This window comes from Ostrinia furnacalis, unplaced genomic scaffold (assembly GCF_004193835.3).
Source record: "Ostrinia furnacalis isolate ACB-3 unplaced genomic scaffold, ASM419383v2 OfSCF2357, whole genome shotgun sequence".
Classification (NCBI taxonomy): Eukaryota; Metazoa; Arthropoda; class Insecta; order Lepidoptera; family Crambidae; genus Ostrinia; species Ostrinia furnacalis.
Window position 1 is genome coordinate 614,215 of NW_021132596.1, and position 20,014 is coordinate 634,228.

The 20,014-nt window shown below is 38.5% G+C and overlaps 3 protein-coding genes across 5 annotated transcripts; 2 read left to right on the forward strand and 1 right to left on the reverse strand.

Moving 5' to 3' along the window:
• Positions 1 to 8,004: 8,004 nt before the first annotated feature.
• Positions 8,005 to 13,007, forward strand: LOC114355184 (glyoxylate reductase/hydroxypyruvate reductase). 3 transcript variants are annotated; one of them, XM_028307887.1, is made up of 7 exons: positions 8,005 to 8,246; positions 8,889 to 9,028; positions 9,752 to 9,941; positions 11,194 to 11,357; positions 11,626 to 11,790; positions 12,436 to 12,561; positions 12,857 to 13,007. In XM_028307887.1, exons 1-7 carry the CDS (start codon positions 8,176 to 8,178, stop codon positions 12,973 to 12,975), a joined length of 975 nt encoding a protein of 324 aa, XP_028163688.1. In that variant the 5' UTR covers positions 8,005 to 8,175; the 3' UTR covers positions 12,976 to 13,007. The 3 variants fall into 3 exon arrangements, with proteins under 3 accessions (XP_028163688.1, XP_028163689.1, XP_028163690.1); XM_028307888.1 differs by having other exon boundaries at positions 8,121 to 8,220; XM_028307889.1 differs by lacking the exon at positions 8,005 to 8,246 and adding an exon at positions 8,431 to 8,446.
• Positions 13,008 to 13,777: 770 nt separating this feature from the next.
• Positions 13,778 to 18,275, forward strand: LOC114355150 (glyoxylate reductase/hydroxypyruvate reductase). The gene is made up of 7 exons (XM_028307836.1): positions 13,778 to 14,122; positions 14,463 to 14,611; positions 15,124 to 15,313; positions 15,654 to 15,817; positions 16,316 to 16,480; positions 16,951 to 17,076; positions 17,474 to 18,275. Exons 1-7 carry the CDS (start codon positions 13,971 to 13,973, stop codon positions 17,593 to 17,595), a joined length of 1,068 nt encoding a protein of 355 aa, XP_028163637.1. The 5' UTR covers positions 13,778 to 13,970; the 3' UTR covers positions 17,596 to 18,275.
• Positions 18,276 to 18,870: 595 nt separating this feature from the next.
• On the reverse strand, positions 18,871 to 19,980 carry Lamtor3 (Late endosomal/lysosomal adaptor, MAPK and MTOR activator 3). The gene is made up of 3 exons (XM_028307838.1): positions 19,830 to 19,980; positions 19,565 to 19,757; positions 18,871 to 19,347 (listed from the first exon to the last, which is right to left on the reverse strand). Exons 1-3 carry the CDS (start codon positions 19,871 to 19,873, stop codon positions 19,207 to 19,209), a joined length of 378 nt encoding a protein of 125 aa, XP_028163639.1. The 5' UTR covers positions 19,874 to 19,980; the 3' UTR covers positions 18,871 to 19,206.
• Positions 19,981 to 20,014: the final 34 nt, after the last annotated feature.

Sequence of the window (20,014 nt, forward strand, 5' to 3'; positions counted from 1 at the left end):
CTTCCAAAAGCCAATCCACAGCAAGCGGACGAGCCGACGCGTGCTAATCGGTGACGAATCTGTGAAATTGGCTCGTCGCGGACGCGCGCCACTCGCGCCGCTCGCTGCCTCTCGCCCTGCACTCGCCATAAGCGAATAGCGTTTAGCAACCCAATCGCTATAAGCGGAATGCGATTTGCGGACAATCCGCGAGCAGTAGGTCCACTGAGGTCCACTAAAAGCCAAGGAATCAAGCGCAGCTAGCCATTTTGTAAAGTACCAAGCTGTATCGGTCGCTGCCTCTAGCCTCACGCTCGCTATAAGCGAATAGAATTTAGCGACCACATCGCCATAAGCGAAGACAAGCTTAGAACGTAGCTGAATGGGTATCACCTCACCACCCACATAGAAAAAACGGATCCTCGATACGAGCAATATACAAATATCAATCTTGATCACAAGCGGAAAGCGATTCGCGAGATACTTGCTTGCTACAAGTACTTCTTAGCCACAGAAAGAGTTTCATAGCTCATGAGTTAGTACTATCAACTACTTCGAATCGGTAGCCCAACATCCTGGGGCCACCATTCTGCCTCCCCGCTATACAGGGTGTTAGGTAAATGGGTATATGAGCCGACACTAGCCCATGTTAACATGGGCATATAAATGGTATGGTGAAGTCAGAAATTTGATATCATCATTTTATTTTTTTAAATTTTCATACAAAATAAATTTTATAAAATCTGATTTGTATGAAAATTAAAATGATTAAAATGAAGATATAAATTTTCNATGGTATGGTGAAGTCAGAAATTTGATATCATCATTTTATTTTTTTAAATTTTCATACAAAATAAATTTTATAAAATCTGATTTGTATGAAAATTAAAATGATTAAAATGAAGATATAAATTTTCTGACTTCACCATACCATTTATATGCCCATGTTAACATGGGCTAGTGTCGGCTCATATACCCATTTACCTAACACCCTGTATACGCGCATAAGCCTACCAGTAAAAGCCAAATTTGGCCATTATAGGCAAGTGAAACTTGACTACGAAAATGAGCCTACTTCGTCAGCTCATAACTTGGACTACCCTCAGGGCGCAGACGTGTCTCCACAGAATTAGCTCGCGACCAAAGTGCGGCCACAGACAGGCAATGTGATCTATTTGGCTGATGAAACCTAGTAATCGAAAATATTTTATTATCAACGTCAAATAACTTCTGAAATCACAGTGAAAAAATCAGTTCACTTGATTGTTGTTTAAAAGTTACAAATAAAGAGTTCTGGTACTTCTAATTAACACTGACAATCATTATCTTTGTTTTAGTATTGGACCTCGTAAAAACATTATTTCGTGAATCAAACCACAGATCAAACCTTGCTCTTCTTATGCAGAAATGTAAAGAAGTTATTAATTTACTCGTACTCGTATGTAGTAAATAAGATAGCTAATTGGTTACTGTGTTAACTGTATCGGGCAATATTTATGTACATACTTTTTTCATTGCAAGGTTTGCTTCGTTCATGACAGGAATTCCATTGTGCTTAAAAGCTGAACTACATAACGTAAAGACGCGATAATTAATTTTAACATTTCCCGGCCATTTTACCTTATGATAATTTATTACACTGAGCATCTGTTTCGAAATGTTGACACATATTTTTGTCTGCAGAGCAGTCGATCATAAAAAATGCTAACGACACAACACATTGCACATGTGTGTTCCCTGCCTCGACATGAACAATAAAAAAAAGTTCCAAGCAATTGACAGCAGAGTTGCCAAACCATAGAGCTGAAAATTCTAAATTTGAATTTTGAGTTTTTTCTCTGTCTCATGCCAGTTGTTAACTGTAAATTTTGTGTAAATATTTCTTGTCATTAGGATTCTGTTTTATTTTCTTTTGACTTTATCCATATTTTCTACATTTTATGCTCTATCTCTATGAACTTATGGCATATCCTCAGATGCCGCGAAAAATTATAAAGTTCTGCTGCGATCCCTCTAACCTTTGGCCTCTGAGCTATTTGTCTGTAGTTTATTTGGTGAAATGCCACCTTTTTTTTTAAGTGAAACGATTTAGTTGACTTGTCAACTGTTCCTGATGCTGAAACTAATTTTCTGAACAGATGTGTTGACTTAATGAATAGCCTTTAAATGTTTACTCTAATTAAATTACATTATGTAGGTAATTTCGTAATTTGGACAAAATGCAACGAGGATTTAAGACAAAAAGTGTACCTAATTAAATCATCTAAATATAGGTACCTATTTAGGTAGTATAATTTTATTGATTGATTGAATTGATTTCGTTAAGATGAAATTTTTAATTAAATAGATGAAAATATTAAACAATAGCACATGTCATTAAGAAGATAAACTCAACATGGCTTTTTATTTGTCTGATGTGCTGTGAACAGAAGATTAGTGAACAATTACAAAACATGAAGATCTTTTATTAAGTAAAGGGAATTTCAATCAGTATACTTAACCTTCATTAAAACGTGATATTTCCTAGGTTTGTGTGTGGCCTGCTTGCTCCATCATCTCTACATTTAAGACTATAGACCACACGAGGCGAAGCACTTAAAATGGCGGCCATCAAAAACGACACGATATCGTAAATGGTTTTATTGATGCATACAAATGATAATTGAACGAATTGACGAGGCAGTTTGGCGGTACAGCCACCTGTAACAGGTGTCGACAATAAGGCTTAAATTTTCGAAAGGACAAAGGGTTAGGTAAATATTCAGTTAGCACGTTTTCCGCGGGACCGAATTATTCCACTCATTAGCCTAAGCCTGATTTTTATGATAAGTTTTATTAACCGAAGTCTGGCTTCAACACAGAAAATAAGCGGCTTTTTAACAGACTTCAACAATAAGTGGAAGTTCTCATGTACAGTCAGCGTCAAATAGTTCGTGACACCCAAAGTTGCCAAAAAGTTGATAAACAACACCTTATTCCAATCATTGTAACGAAGACGTTTTGCGCACTTTTTGGCTAATTGTCTCACCTATATTTTTTTTCTTTGACGCTGACTATCGTTTATTGGCTCTATGTAGGTACAATCGACAGCACATTGGACTAAATGTTGCAAAATAGACCCATTTATGACTCATTACATGCCACAGAGTCTAATCCTTTGTTCTACGTCTAAAGTATGGACGACAGCACATCAAACTACACACGGTAGAGTCATAATCTCGTTGTAATACACCTTAAATAAGTAGCTCCTTTATTAAATACTCCATTATTTTTCCATGTCCCAACATAAGAACTCATAAGACAGTGTCTTGGTGTCTTAAAGTCACCATAGTGCTTAGCTAATCATCTGTTCTTACGTAGGTATAAAGCAAAAGGAAAGCTAAAGGCTAAGGTGAACTTGCGAATAGCTCCATTTCTCAATACTCCATCATTTATTGCATTTCCTTATCAGCTCATAAGACACCATGGTGCTTAGCTAATGATCCTTAGGTAAGCTCAAGCAAAAGGAAAGCCGAACATCTGGTGAGCTTTCGGATAGCTCGTTAAAGTTGGCAACACTGGCATCGCTGGCGCCCCTTCCCAGAAGTGACCTATTGAGTCGCCGGCGTGGTTCACGCGGCTGGAGACTCCACTCCATGACATGTAGGGATGGGATAAGGGAGGTGTATTAGCAAGAATGCATTATTGGGATGTTGAGCTTTTGGTAAGTTGCGGTGGATTTGTTACCGTCCCCTTAATCTTTGAGTTATAAAAATGAACCGTTTTGGCTGATTAAATTGCGCTATCTGAGAGAAGTCCTTAGAAACACGGATATCTAGGTAAATAAGTTAAGAAATTTTTAAGAAAAGAGTGAAACTATTCATTATTATATCAAGCTGACGAGCTAGGTGCATTTAGGTATCACGTCACCCAGCTTTAGATACTTGCTTGTTAGTCCAGGTGTTACAGTTATGATACAGATATTGGTTACAATTTCCCAACAAACTAATGATATTACTATCCCCTAGGACTTACGAGTACATCTTCACTGGCAGTTTAGGATTTTCTTCTTCTTCTTATTCGTTTCGCTCTTGGCAGAGCGGTCGTGGTTACGTTGAGGCGTTGTTCACATCGGTTATAGAGGCGGATACAACTCTCCGCACGATCTCCCGCCATCTTTCTCTGTTAGCAGACTGTCTGGTGCAGTCATATACGCCGTCTCCCACTGCCGTTTTCACTTGTCAGTCCAGCGCATAGGTGACCTGCCACGTGGTTTAGGATTTTACAGGTGGTCAAACTTCAGTTGTGACTATCGATACGTCCACTCAGTCCATTATCGACATCCCCGCCCTATCCAGTGAGGGTAGCCAGTAGTTCGGTATCGACCGCGGCGGGCGCCGCGCTGGCGGCAGGCGAGGGTAGCCGCGCACAGATGTGCCTGTTTGCTGCGCCGCAATAAACGGGATGTTACGCGTTATGGGGACAAGAAGGAAAACTTGTCAAGTGGAAAGCTTTTTGTTATGGCGTTTATGATTTGTTGGCTTTGGGAAGCTGGGAATTCGATAAGGATTCAAGCTCACATCGTAAATTGTTTCAATGTAGATCCCACAAAATTAGATGGCATTATGCATAGGTTCTTATTGCAGAGTACTTTTACTTTAGTATTGATGTTCTTAAAGGGTACTTAAAATAGTAAAACATGTAAGCTTAAATATTGTTAAAGTTCTTTGACGATCACCTTTTCTACTTAAATTAATATTCCTCTGCCGTTTTGCTAAGAACTGCTCGTACCTATACAAGTTCATTGACAGTTGCAGACAGTCTGTTGTGTTCACCTGATAATAATTTAGGTCTAGCCCTATTAACCTTTGAGTGGAAATTGGACAGTCATTCTTTAATTCTGGCTATTATGATTAGCTTCTCGTTTTTGGTCTGTCACCTGATCCCCATTTCATCACATTAACGTTATTTTTTGAAGTAACCTATGATGAGTTTTTTATGAGTTTTATCTCCTAGCCTAGATAAACCAATATTTATCAAAAATAATTCAGGACTTTAGGTGTTAAAAAGGAACAAACATAGCGGAACATAAATTGCCCTATGAAACTGAAAAAGCCGCCTATGGACTGGTACGGCAGCAGGACCTCTAAACTACTTACCACTGGAAGCCTTACAAAATTAGTAAAGATTTGGCTTTGCACCTCCAGTATTAACACTAAAATATCCATTATTTCATTGCCCCACTAATTAATTCGTGGCACCGACCTCTCAACAATTAACGTAGCCTGCGACATTGACAGATGCGTCCATTGTAGTGGTATTCAGGCACGTGCCTCCCTACTTTACAACCACCTGTAACGATTCGGCCGAACCAAAGCGTGCAGCCTGCGTGCGCGAGGGCGGTGGAGATTGAGGCCTCGACTGCGGTATAAAATTTTCAGTCGCGTTGACTGGACGACGAACGAAAATGTTCTTTAAACCTAAAATCAGTTGTTTAACAAATCCGTAACGCGGTGTCGTTTAGTTTTGACAGCTAGTCCAAGGCGCCGTTACCTGTAAACCTGACAAAAAGCAACTAATAGGTACTTATTATCTCAAACGCTTCACAAACCTTTGCTGCGTTTAGGAATAATAATGTGTAAATTATTTATTCAATTATTTCCCTATTAAAGGGACTTAACGGTTTAACCTCGATACTGAATTTCACATTGGCTGGAATGAAATTGACATTATAAATTAGCGCAATCGGGGCGTGACGTGCATGAATTTTTACGATGAGTTCTCAAAACGTCCTGTCATTGGTCGCGGCGATCTATGCACGCGCAGTGATCGCCATCGCCATTACCGACGCGAGCTGCACGCGTTGGTTTGGCCGAAGCTTAACGGGCATCAGATGGCGTCGGCTGCAGACTGACATTCAGGGGGCAATAGTGTAATGAAGTACATTTGAATTTGCTGCCGTTATCTACCTACAGTAATTATAGCTTTTTTACGATTCTAAAAGTGTCCAATATTCATTGTTGTTGGGAATAATTGAACGTTAAGCAACTGAAATTAATAACATTCAAGTGTAAAAGAAATGCTATAACCACCTTGGTATTGACCTTAATTTACAAATTAAAAACTACACTTTAGTGCTCTTTAATTTGTATGCCAAAAGGAAGGTTGTTTTTTGTTATGAACGTTGAAAATTGATTTTACGATAACTTGATTTTTTCTCTACATTTTGTTACGCTTGCGTTCTTTAGAGAACTCAGGACCTCGGGGTCGGAAATAATTTTCCATGATGAATTTAAAAAAGGAATCTCTTATTCTATTTTCAAATTTCAAATGGAACACCGTTGGCACCGGCTCGCGATTGGCCAGGATAGGCCTATTAACAAAATATTGACAGCGCTACTTGGCGCCCGCGCTGGTATTCAGGGCGAGTGATTATGACAGACACGTTAATCACCCCGGAGAGCCACTAACAATCGAATTAGCCAATCGTAATTAAATTCGCTTGATTAAATCTTTAGAACTTTCAACGTCATCCTTCACTGTGATGGTCATGGTTATGGTTATGGTCACTTATAATTGACGAATGTTGAAAAACATTATCTTCATTAAAAAGAAAAAAGAATATGAACCAATCGTCCACCAAGGTAGACTTCTTCTGTTTTTGAGCTGAACCGTGGAACGTGCCTGTAAAGTTGCTCAGTGACTACAGGTCACTCGGAGAACTATGGACACAACGATGCTTAAGGCTCTCGTTAGAGATGAACCTTGTAACCGTATCATTCGGCCGAAGAAGCTGTTAAACATCATAATGTATGAATGGTATGAGTGACATTAGGTCGTTTATATCTTGCGCAGAACCACATCTAAATGAAGATGAAAGGTGGAGAAAACCTGTTCTTAATTGGAGACTACGCTCCATAGGACCGTCGATGAAGAGATGGGCAGCAGAACTGTAATAAGTTTGTGATGTAGTTATGTGGTGTACCTTGGGTGTTCCAAATAACTAGGACAGCCATTGCTAAATTGATATCAATTAATAATAAATAAATTCCATATCCACCGCTCCCAAACCTGCGGCGCGCGCGCTTGTCAGCGTGCCAGCGCGACGCATCTGGGCTTCGACCAACGCGGGGCTGCCAAATAAATAACAATGGGATTAAAGCACGTGCAGTGATTTACCGTGCCCACTCAGGCACAGTTGTCTTTGGTTATACAATAGATTGCTGCAAACTGACAGTCTTATCAATTGATTGCGGTAATCAATACTTCGAACCCCTGATATTCTGCTGATTGAATTCGTTGCAGGTGTTAGTCTGCTATATCTACGACTCAATGTTCATTTGCTGTTGGACTTTATTTTTAACTTCTTTACAAACTTTTAGACTGGTTAAAAAGTACTTAGTTGCAGTGATGAGAACGAGAGGTGTAATCCTTAATCAATAGATAAATCTATTAATTGAGTATCCCTATTAACTTATTAGTTTGGTCGTCATAATCAACCTATTGGACTTGGATAGTCTGTTCTACGCCATGTCATCAAGTCTGATTCTCTTCTTTTTTACACAATCTGAACTATCATTATTCTACTCACCGACAGATGGCAATAGCGTCAAACTATTTGTCTACTACACACAAGATGGTGTTATCAGAGCACGTTAAAGAGATTTGACACGCTCTAACGCTCTTTGCACGCAACCACGGACACAACTCTACACTTTTTACTTAGTTGTAAAATATCCCTTCAGATGTCGCTTCTGTTCATTCATTCATTCAAATAAATTAATAACAATGGCCTTGATACACAGATATGTGTGGCCTTGATACACAGATAGAATGACGAAATGACATAACATACAATAAAGAGATCACCTGTTCGTGATGTCCAAATGAGCCTTTCATTAAATGCAACCCGACTACCTAATTACTACAAACTCTACAACAACTCCACTGAACTATTATCATCATACCAAAACTAATTCCACCAATTACGTTTAAGAATGACGTAATCAGACAATGTATAGCTGTGTTGTACCAGTAACACTTGTATCTGTGTAGGTATAGCGTTCGCGACGCACGGTCGAGGACGCACGCGTGTTTTTTTACACAATTTAAATATCTCACACGCCGCTGCTAAATTTAGTTCAAAGTAGACAGAAGTTACTAGTTATCTCATTAAATAATAAGTGAAACTGACTTTGAAAACGCTTATAAATCAATATGTCGTTAAAAAGAGTTATTGTTGTAAACAAAACTTTCCCGCAGGTTGGTTTGGATTTTCTGAAAAAGGAGTAAGTTTTTAACTATTTAATTAAGCGTAGTTTAATTAACAAAACATGGAAATAATATATTTTCAATGCTGCGTTTTAAATCTTACTTAGTTTCGAACTTAGAGTCGAAATAAAGTTTGAAAGTACCCGTTTTAAAGTTATTCTTCTCTTAATAATGTTACTGTAATGTAATGTATTAGTTTGGATTTTCTGAAAAAGGAGTAAGTTTTTAACTATTTAATTAAGCGTAGTTTAATTAACAAAACATGGAAATAATATATTTTCAATGCTGCGTTTTAAATCCTACTTAGTTTCGAACATAGAGTCGAAATAAAGTTTGAAAGTACCCGTTTTAAAGTTATTCTTCTCTTAATAATGTTACTCTAATGTAATGTACTAAGTGCTGCAGCTACAGTATTTAAAAGACTTTTATGTAATAATATCTATTAAACAAATACATTATCTGTCTACCTACATAAGTAGAGCGTGCAAGGAAGAGGTGCGGTTTTTACCGGATACAGGCATTATGAATCCTATCCTCATTAAAATAAATCTAGTTAACAATCCACTCAAAAGGAGCTCCACAAAATGATTATTTATTGCATTAACCATATTTTTTACCTACACATAACTTTAGTAAATAAACAATTTTCGTAATTCCAGAGGAGTTAAAACGACCGTAATACCTTACATGGACCACGAACCTGAAAGCTTACCTGAAATAAAGAAGAACATCAACGGCTACGATGGCATTATTTGGAACACAAGACACAGGTTCGACGCCGAGATTATGGATTTGGCAGGTCAGAAAAGAACCTATAATGTTATCCTCTAAAACTCTACTTAGCTTCGAAGTGGTTCTGGACGAAAAACTGGGGGTTTTCCCCAATATTTTCAGTTACTTTGAATTTTAGTGAAGTTATTATATGTATATTATTACTCTCCATAAATTAATAAACTCTTAGACTAGGCGCAGACCGCCGATTTTTAGTTGGCCGATAGTTGGGCCCGATTTTAATTTGTATGAAGAATCGGCCCAATCAAATCGTTGTAATGTGCGCACTTCCATACATGACTGCCCGACTAAACTATCGGCCGTCGAAAAATCGATGGTCTGCGCCTAGGCTTAATTTATTCATGTACTCACTTAGTACCTACTTATCGGTATGATATCTGGGTCTGTACCTACCCTGTAGGTACGAGTAGTACGCCGAGCCCGATACAACAAAAGCTCTGGTTACCATTGTTTCTGTTAAAAACTACATACTTAACTGGAGTCGGTTTAATGGTAAACAGCATTCATATCAATCTCAATGCTTGTAGACAATGTAGCTCATTTAAAACATTTCCAACAGATACAGTTTCCCGATTACTTTACCGATTAATTAACAACAAAAAAGGGAGAGACGAATCTGTAACTGACGTTACTTTCTCTCAGTTCTATTGTTGGATACTCACGCAGAATATTAAAGCATTTTAGACAAATATCAAATTATTCATAAACGAAAACAATGTTTCATTCAAAGGTCCCCAACTGAAAGCCGTAACAACGATGTCGTCGGGCGTGGAAAACATGGATGTAAAAGAAATACAAAAGCGGGGCATCCCCCTGGGCAATGTTCTTCAAGTCCTGGATAACGCCGTGGCTGACATCGCGTTGGGGCTCATCATAGCCGCAGCCAGGAGATTCAAGGAAGGAATTGAAGAACTAAACAGGTTTGCACAATGCAACGTGCATTTATCACTCATCTCTCATTTTAATGACAAGAGCCAACGCTGATTACAGAAAAGCGCTCTTAGTTTTGCACGGACGAAATCAGCTACCTATAAAAGCATGGAAAAAAATCGTTGTAAAAAATCGTTATTCTATCTTGTCAAAAAACGCGATGTGTAGATAATATCGATATACCGATAGATAAGAAAGCGGGAGATAGGAGTGAACTGCCATTAGCAGAAATAATGATGATGTCAAATAAAAAATTCCTATTGACCTTGACTGTCTGGGGTGTATAAAATCATATGTCCATCAAAAACTCCGCGTTGCGATAAGCACTATAAAATATGTAATAAAGGCTTAAAAGAATACATCATTATGTATTTATGAAATGATACGCTAAGATAAACAAGTATGTCACGTACGTATCTCTATGACGCAAAATTGTCTTGATCCGAATTGGTGCTATCGTAATAAACCAATTTTATTATAAATCTTTTAAAATTAACACAATTCAGATGCTGTCGATTATTACCTTAGAATGAAAAGATGTAGAGTTACATGAAGATAGATGGACCTTCATAAATCAGAGAACTCTAAAGCCTGGTCTGTGAGCACGTAGAATTTTGTCCAATGACCCCAAGCTACCCATCCTTACCGCTCGCGAGTAAATATTATGTTGCTGTCGCGCTCGAACACTCACTGCGGGCGCCCGTCGCACAGTCGCGACAGCAATATAATTACGCGCGAGTGATAAGGATGGGAAGCTTGGGGTCATTGGACAAAATTCTACGTGCTCACAGCCCAGACTTTATACTAAGGAGCTATTTTTATTTCTTTTACATCCATGTTTTAGTCGGCCGTTTGGTGTAGTGGTTCAGAACGTGCTACTATGCCAAGAGGTCCCGGGTTCGATTCCCGGCCGGGCAGAAATTGAAATGATGAATTTTAATTTCTGTGACGGGTCTGGGTGTTACTATGTATAATATGTATGTATTAAAAAAAAAAAAAGTATATGTAAGTAGTATATCCGTTAAGCTAGCACCCATAACACAAGCATTAAGTTGCTTACTTTGGGGCTAGCTGGCGATGTGTGAAATTGTCCAAAGATTTATTTATTTATTTATTATTTTGCACAAGACAAGGCTATAGCATAGTAACCAACCAAAGAACAGGAAAAGCAGAAGAGGTCTGTATCACATCTCAATAATAACATCTTAACATCTAACATGTAGCTGACTTCTTTTTCTGCAGAAATGAATGGAAGTATGGTGTCCAGTGGATGCTGGGCACTGACATAGCCAACAGCACCGTGGGCATCGTGGGCCTCGGGGGCGTCGGGCAGGCCATCGTCAGGAGGCTCAAGGGCTTCGACGTCGGCAAGTTCCTTTATTGCGGGAGAACTGACAAACCCGAAGGTAAATATTCTTCATGAACCATTCCAAAATAGAGCACTTAAACATTGGAGAAACTGTGGGAATGGACGAATCGTTTCTGTACATTTCTTGAAAAAGCAAAAACTGCTTAAAGCAGTGGCAAGTAAGTCTTTCTCATAAGAAAACAGTGACCTGATCTCACCCTGACCTGACCTGATCAGGATGATCTGATTGTACATTTTATGTTGGTGAAATCTTCTCTGAAAATTACCCTCATGCTAAATTAACTAGGATTTAATATATTTTATAGCGAAGGCCCTAGGAGCCGAAAGAGTGCCCCAAGAACAACTGCTGAGAGAAAGTGACTTCGTAATCCTGGCTTGTCCACTGACGCCCGAGACTAAGAACATGATCAATGCTGACTGTTTAAAGACGATGAAGAAAAACGCGGTGCTTATCAACATTGGCAGAGGAGGTAAGACTTCGTTTCGTTTCAGCCAAATGACGTCCACTGCTGGACAAAGCCTTTAGTAGCTTAATGGGGATTTCTCAAAAAGTGGACTTCTCAGAACGGGGATGTCTCATAATGTGGAGTTCGCAAAATGGGGACCTCCCCCAAGGCTTTCCATAACGACCGGTAAGGTAAGACTAAGGCCCAGAACAGACGGTGAAACGCAACTGCAACTTTCTGATAATTCTGATGAATAAAACTGAAACTGAAAGTTTCAAACTGGTCGCGTCATGTGTGGTCTCTCAACGGACGCTATGGCAGAAACTTAGATGCAACTCAAAAGTAACTAGCAGTTGCAGTTTCATTGCAGTTGCGTTTCACCGTCTGTTCTGGGCCTTACAATGACGTTACAAAACTTACAACTTAGTTACAATGGTTACAAGATGTTACCGGATTAAGAATAATGTAAGTAATTACAGAATTGGAATCAATGAACATCATACTAGCAGTTAGTTTTTGAACGATTTTGCATAATCCCGATTGAAATGCCTCTCATCCTCCCACTCTCGAAAGTTTGCAATTGCATATTGTTATAGAAATTATTATATATTGGGTATTTCCTACTAACTTATAACAAGAAATATTATCTGTTAAAATCTTTGTTTACAGGCTTAGTTGACCAGGAAGCGCTGTATGTAGCGTTGAAAGAGAAGCAAATCTTCGGTGCAGGACTGGACGTCGTCCAACCAGAGCCGCTACCAAACGACCATCCTTTACTTTCTTTGCCAAACTGCTGTAAGTGTTGTTCTTTTTATGAGTTATGTTACTTTTGTCGTAACTCTAGCTTGGCAACCTTACAAAATTTTTGGACAAGTGAGTTTATTTAATCTTACTTGTTCCCACACCCACCATTGCAACTCCGGTATATCCAGAATCTTTAACTAGACTTCTAAACTCTTTGCCAACTTATTATCTTGGGGTAGACTAATTGCCTGATGCACAATCTGACGACTCATAGGTCTTACATCAGTCAGACAGAGCCGAACATACTTAATTCTCATATTAAAAAGTTTTTCCTTTCTTGTTTCAGTTATCATCCCACACTTGGGCAGCTCAACCACTGAAACTAGGAACCAAATGGCCATCGTTTCGGCCGAAAACATCCTCAATGCCTTCAATGGCAAACCAATGAAGTACCCGTGCTTCTGAATATCCACGTGCTACTAATAGGATAATTAAAATAATACAAAGGTATTGAGGTACCGTATTGGTACTATTTTGTGATAATTGTAATAATTCCAAGGTGTTGTTCTCAATACTTATTGAAAGTGACCTTTGTCCTCAAAATTAGTTCAAAATCATCCTGTATTATGAATATCACGTAATGTAGTCGTGTCGTAAATTATTATACAAATTATATTTACCTCGTGTTATTTAATCTACCTACTTAGGTACTACATACACACTTGTTAAGTATCTAAATATAATTAACTACCTAACTACTTTTTTATAATATTTTTCTACGCGTGTTTTCCCAGCAGTTAGGTTAGGTTAAATACCTATATCCAAAAAGATTCTTAATAGTTAATGACTGTCTAGCTTAAATATAGACCACTGTGCCAGGTGTCAGGAGCCGAGGTGTCTCGAGAAAAATCTACAGTATACTTAATGTAGAGATTCACATTATATTTATCACTGACTGACCTTGAGCACAGTAAAACGTTATCAAATAATTCGTAATATGACCGTAGTATTGGGTTTTGATATGATAAAATGATATATTTTTCAGATAGACATAATCTACGGAAAATCGTCTACTTAATTGCTACTTCTTTACCAATTTTGGTATCGAGTAACCTAGATATAATCCAAAATCTGTACAAACCACTCTATGGAAGAACTAATAGTGATTAATAAGTCCAGTTAAATTGATTGAACCTCATTACCTACTCTATTTTAATCTTGTTCCAGTATCGAATCGAACGTAAGTCAGGTTCAAGGCAAATAGGTAATAATTATTAAAGAACCGCTACCGATAAGAATGTTGTAGTAACCCGTTTACATTTAGTTTAAGTAACTGGACGTGGCTAGTTAGTTTCGCTCGCCAATTTCGAGACGGTTAAGTCTCAGTTAACTTTAGATTTTAGTTGTGACTTGTAGTACAATAGAGTTTTATCAGTCGATTGTAGATAAACACGACCGATATGTTACGTAATTCGTTTATCGCGACACTGACGTTCGCGGTTATTCATGTTTTGCCGGCCCTCGGCGAGAACACAACCATGACGAACAATCTCAAGGTTCTGGTGTCTTCCAACGATTTCCCTGAAAGTGGACTGGAAGTTTTACGCAAACAGTAAGTGGGATTTATTATAGTTTATTATTTAATCATTTAACATCAGTACGGCTTCTAAAAACATGATTTTGGATTCTTTGTAGATTATTGTCGAATGCACAGATAAGACAGACAAATCAAATCCTTTGTTTTATTATAATGTTGCTACCTACAATAAATGATTTACAGCGATTACGGCAATTTTGATATCTAAAACAGGACTTCTTTGATGCTTTCGACTTAGAAAATTATCAAAATAAATAATTTTAACGAAAATAAAAAAATTCAGTAAATTAAAGAAAATAAATGTTTTGTTTAGCAAATTATGATGAATGTTACAACTGCTCCACTGTTTGTCTAGTTTCACAGTTCTTCAAAGCCGCTTCATACACTTCGGGGAAGAGGGCATCACCGAGAACAAAGAGGAACTCCTGAACCTCATCCCAGGATGCTCCGGACTCGTGTGGGTGTCACATCACCCCATCACCAAGGAGTTGCTGGATAAAGCTGGTAAATAGTAATAGCATAGGTTTAGGTGCCACAACGTCCATAATGTAGACGTAGATCTAAGGTCTACACCATCTTACTAGCAACCCCTCGTGAGTCTTGTTAGGTGCTCACCAAGTATCGCTTCATTTTTTTTTATCCACAAAGAGTAAGCTCTTCGCATGTATCTCACCTGATGGTAAGTGATGATCAGAAAGTGGAAGCGAGCTTCTGCTTTTAATTCGTTATTACCGAATAGGAAGCAATAAACGTATATTATTGAGTATTGAGTACGTTAATGTTGCTCGCCCTGTCTTTTATGTCGGACTTTTTTAGAAAGTAGGCCATAGACTGGGTTTTTTTTAAAATGACGTCATCAGTCTCATGCGCCAAGAACACTCGCTATATCCTCCACTTTCTCAGGTTGCTATTAGGAAGAAGACAGAGGGTCGATTTTCACGTGATCCGTCTCAGTCACCTAGGACCTACTCATGACGTCACTGGCCCATCATCATCATGCTTTTCGACCTCTTCAGGTCCATCCCTCAAAGTGGTCGCTACTGCATCAGCCGGCTACAACCATTGCAACCTAGACGAGCTGAAGGCACGTGGTATCAAGCTCGCGAACACACCGAATGTTCTGAGCCCTGCTGTCGCTGAGATCGCTGTCGGACTCATCCTGGGTGCGGCTCGCCGGTTCACTGAAAACCTGGATCAAGTGCGCAGGTAAGACTGGTTTATTTTTAACTTGCTTATAAGTTTGATCATCTTAATTAAGTTACATAGAATCCTTTTTTCCTAACGTTTGCAATTTTCCCAGTTTCTTCTCGTCTTTTGCCTATTTCCGGTACTGTTATGCCTAGTACTAACTTGGCCTAGTGGAGGACACAGAAATACCACCACCACACCTACACCACCTACAACTTCCACCGATTACTTACCTACAGAATCAGATCATAGTGGGCTACAATCAACATAGATGCTTTATGCCACTTATGCGATGACACTTAACCCCTAAAATTAGCAGACTACCCTCAATCTCTATAAATCCTTAATAACTTTTCAGGGGCGAATGGGAGATCGGCTTCAACAAAGTGCTAGGACAGGATGTGCGTGGGAGCACCGTGGGCATCGTCGGGCTGGGAGGCATCGGGCAGGCGGTGGTCAAGCGGCTGGCCGGCTTCGAGGTCGGCAAGTTCGTCTACACAGGACATAGGGAGAAGCCTGAAGGTATTGGCTGACAAATACGTAGTGTTACGTAGTTTAATTCCTTATAACTTTATTATTTATAGCTTTCCGCCCGCGGCTTCGCGCGCGTGGGCACCTGAACCCTATTTTTATCCAAAATAAAATTTAGCCTATGTTACTCGTGGATAATGTAGCTTTCGAATGGTGGAAGAATTTTTAAAAACGGTCCAGTAGTTTTTGAGCCTATTCATTACAACCAAACAAACAAACAAAGTTTTCCTCTTTATAATATTAGTATAGAAAACAATAAAAGCTATTGAAATCTTTAAGAAAGACAGAAACTCAGTAGGTCTAAATTAGCCTTACTTATCTGAAGCGACAATTCTGACGCATAAAGTGCATGGTCTTATAAAATGTTTCTTTTTCCCCTCTTTTTCACTGTCGAACGTAGGGTAACTAAGTTAGTGAAAATTATTAATTAGGGATGACGTTCAGAGGTAAAATCAGAACTAATTAAGTAAGTACAACGTCAAATTACAGGCAAAGCACTAGGAGCAGAGTTCGTATCACTTGACCAGCTGCTGGCACAGAGTGACTTCATAGTGCTGGCGGTACCACTCACCAGTGAGACCAAGCACATGATCAACAGCACCACCCTGGCCAAGATGAAGAAGAACGCCATCCTCGTCAACGTTGGCAGAGGGGGTAAGTTCCACTTTTTGTAAGCATGGGGTTACACATTTCATAAGTAGAAAATAATGCAATGCAGAAACAACTCGGCTGTTCATTTGGTGTTGTCAACAATGAAAATAAATCTTTCCTATGTGTAATGTGATTTTCTCTTTTTATTTTCCTGTGTTCTACCTACTTCTTTGTTTCCCATTGAACAACACTGGTTGTTTTGGGACTCGGACTGAGTAGAACATGGTAGAACTGAGGGGGCGGCGTTTCGACACACTTTCTCTTTTTATTTTTCCAATTTTTGCTTCTTCAGCCTTGGCGAAAAGGATTCTTAATTGCGAAAAGACTCCCATTGAAAACCAGTGTCGGGAATCACATTAAGATGTCTCAACTTGAACCTATTGGGCTTCCTTTCGAAACGTCTTTCTCTTTAGTTCTAGCTTTATTTTTTTTACTAACTAAGGTTACTTCATGATGATGGGTATGCTTTACAGACTTGGTTGACCAAGACGCGTTGTACGACGCTCTGAAGAATCACCAGATCTACGCCGCCGGCCTCGACGTGACCACTCCCGAGCCTCTGCCGAAGGACCACAAGCTGCTCACACTTCCCAACATTTGTAAGTGCTTTTAGCTATCCCCTGGGACTAAGACTCAATATTCATTAATTGGATTGAAACTGGTGATCCCTTCGATCAACCAAATAATGTCCACTGCTGGACAAAGACTTATCCCAAGGTTTTCCACAAAGACCGGTCCTGCGCTACCCGCATCCAGATACCTACCTGCCGCGACCTTCACCAGATCGTCGGTCCACCTAGTGGGAAACCTAGTGGATAAGTTCCCGATCCAAACCTAATACAATGTTGCCTCATTCTACGAGTAAGTATATTGAAAAATAATGGCATGCTGAAAAAGTTGCCTTTCTTCTTCACCATAGGCCTATTCTAATGTTTTTGGCCAGTACCATCTACTCTTTTAAAAGAAGTAACTATTTATTTATATTTATTCCACCAGTCATCCTCCCGCACATCGGCAGCGCGACTGTGCGCACACGCAGCGACATGGGCGTATTGGCGGCAAACAACGTAGTCAACGCGCTCTCCGGCAAGCCTCTTATCACGCCTGTACTCGAATAGAACTCTTAAATTAACTACTTTAAAGTACATTGTCGCTTGAATATTTTTATTGATTAGAAATTGATACTCTTGCGCACGTCGCGCCGTGTTCAACGAATATTTTATGCCCAAAGTTGCTTGCACTACAAAAAATGGTTTGATGTCCATTGATTCTTTCCATTGCTTTTGCTACTACAAGATTAATATTTGATTGCTTAATAATTACGTAGTAATTAAATATTATAGCATCTCCTACCACCTAAACTAATACATAAATGAAAGATAATAAATTATCTCTATCACTAGGTATCGAGTTGTTGGTGTTAAGTGTTTTTTAAACTTTACTACTTTACAATGAGTTGAAAAAGACACCTAATGATAAATATTGAGAGTACTTTGAATATGATAAGATAGAAAACTTGACACTTTAGATTGTATTATTACTCTTGATTTCAGTTTATAATAAACAATACCTACTCATTAAGATAGTATTGTTTTAAACTTATCTTTTATGGATGAACCAAAAGAATGTTCAAAAGATAGAGTAATCAATAAAATACACAGCAAATATAAATTGGTTTTTAATTATGTTACATTTATTTAATCCCATTTTATAATAACATTATTAATATCTTGTGTGTATTTACAAGTTACATGGGGGTATTTATTATATGGACAGTTTAAAATCAATATTATCTATAAATTTTTCGTTACGTTCAAACAACTTATCTTTTAAGAAACTAACATTTCACTAAGAATTTTCAAGTGTTTATAAATCAACTTTACAGTTGAATCTAGTTAATGACACACTAAAGATTCTGAGCTCTCAATATACTGTAGAGATTTTGCAGAATATTTCAATAGAAGGCCACAAAAGTGTTATTTTACACTTAACACCTTCGCTGCCAGCCTAAAAATGGCACTATTCCGTTCGGGCCGCGTCGGACAATGATGACCGCGAGTCAGACCTATGTTCAAACCTCTGTATTGAGCCGATGGACAGCATTTCTTCAATAATTCTCATATAAGCTGACCCGCGCGGCTCCCAAGATTAGTGTACCTCCTTTATTTATGTTTATAATGTAACGATTTAACAAAAAAAAAACAATGGACGAAAATTGAAAAAAATTGAAATTTTTACTTGGCCTGGTAGGAAAGTGCAGTGTCGGACAACATTGACCGCGTTGGCGTTCAATGTGTTAATACAAGTTTCAAAATAATTATATCATAAATTAATGAGCTGGGGAATTACTTAATCTAATTCAAGTATGTCTTTGCATCCTGGATTTAGCATACTAAATTTACAATTAACTTCAGTGTTATATTGGCATATGATCCAAATAATATTTTAGTTATTTCTATTAATAGATTAAGGCCCAATTCGACCAAACTTTTATCCGAGAATAACTCTTGGTATAACTGGCACACTGACAGTTTCAGTATGGGAAATATGTCAAAAGTGACGATTTATTCTGTGATTGAGTTATTCTTGGATAAAAGTTTGGTCGAATCGGGCCTTAATGAGACAATATTGTAATGTATTTTTATACTAGAATCCTCCTTAAACCTAGCATTATTTACATCTTGAAAACATACAAAAAACAGATATAAAAATATAAACAAATTCTAGGTTTATGGTGTCTCAGCCACAATGGCTGCTAAGTCCTTCAGGAACGGTTCTATTTGGCTCTCGAGGGATAGTATATGGCCAGTGTTGCAGTTGTCACTACCAATAAAGGTTATTACTAAAGGCAGTTTGTTCATTTGTATCACCTGGAAAAAATCATTACTAGTTAAATAATAAGCTAAGTAAAATGTAAAATTTGGAAATCCATTTGATTTCTTGGAATAAAGGATGTAATAAAAACAAAAAATAAGGAAACGGATCAACCAAAACTCATCGATAATCTACAAATACGCCCACATATCAAGATTATGGATGAGAATTCCAAGTAAGATGTCCACTGTGACATACAAATGCTGTAATCACCTGATAACTCGAATACATTGATATGATAGTCTTGTTGCGGCCCAGTCCCAGTTTGCTAGCTTGGTCGGTCGCCATGCCGAAGGTGGAGATGAAGTTCGGTCGCAAGGCAAGCTGTGGCGCGCGCTCCGTCACCGACCTCACCAGCGGCACCCCATCACGGTCAGTAATCAAAATACAGTGAAGTCCATTTACCCTGAAATAACACCAACTTTGAACAACTTGTTTTTGCATCAACGCAGGTATTAGACTGGATAGAGGTGCATACTTTTCAAGTAGATGGTTCAAATATTTCCTCAAGTCGTCTACCATGTTTACAGAATTAACTAATTCAGCCTTTTTCCTTTTCGAAAATACAAGAGAAGAGAAAAACAAAGACTCGATCCAATAGAAATTGACAGCTGACTGGTTGACTGACATTGACAGTGACAACCGGAAATGTGGTGAGAACCA

Bases quoted from the DNA above. Each gene is read 5' to 3' on its own strand.
- Lamtor3 (XM_028307838.1), bottom strand. From the start codon at position 19,873: ATGGTAGACGACTTGAGGAAATATTTGAACCATCTACTTGAAAA. The intron at 19,758-19,829 runs GTATGCACCTCT...GTGTTATTTCAG, and splicing joins TTGAACCATCTACTTGAAAA to GGTAAATGGACTTCACTGTA. The intron at 19,348-19,564 runs GTGATTACAGCA...GATTTTTTCCAG, and splicing joins CAATGTATTCGAGTTATCAG to GTGATACAAATGAACAAACT.
- LOC114355184 (XM_028307887.1), top strand. From the start codon at position 8,176: ATGTCGTTAAAAAGAGTTATTGTTGTAAACAAAACTTTCCCGCAGGTT. The intron at 8,247-8,888 runs GTAAGTTTTTAA...TCGTAATTCCAG, and splicing joins TTGGATTTTCTGAAAAAGGA to AGGAGTTAAAACGACCGTAA. The intron at 11,791-12,435 runs GTAAGACTTCGT...CTTTGTTTACAG, and splicing joins TATCAACATTGGCAGAGGAG to GCTTAGTTGACCAGGAAGCG.
- LOC114355150 (XM_028307836.1), top strand. From the start codon at position 13,971: ATGTTACGTAATTCGTTTATCGCGACACTGACGTTCGCGGTTATTCAT. The intron at 14,123-14,462 runs GTAAGTGGGATT...CTGTTTGTCTAG, and splicing joins CTGGAAGTTTTACGCAAACA to TTTCACAGTTCTTCAAAGCC. The intron at 15,314-15,653 runs GTAAGACTGGTT...ATAACTTTTCAG, and splicing joins AACCTGGATCAAGTGCGCAG to GGGCGAATGGGAGATCGGCT.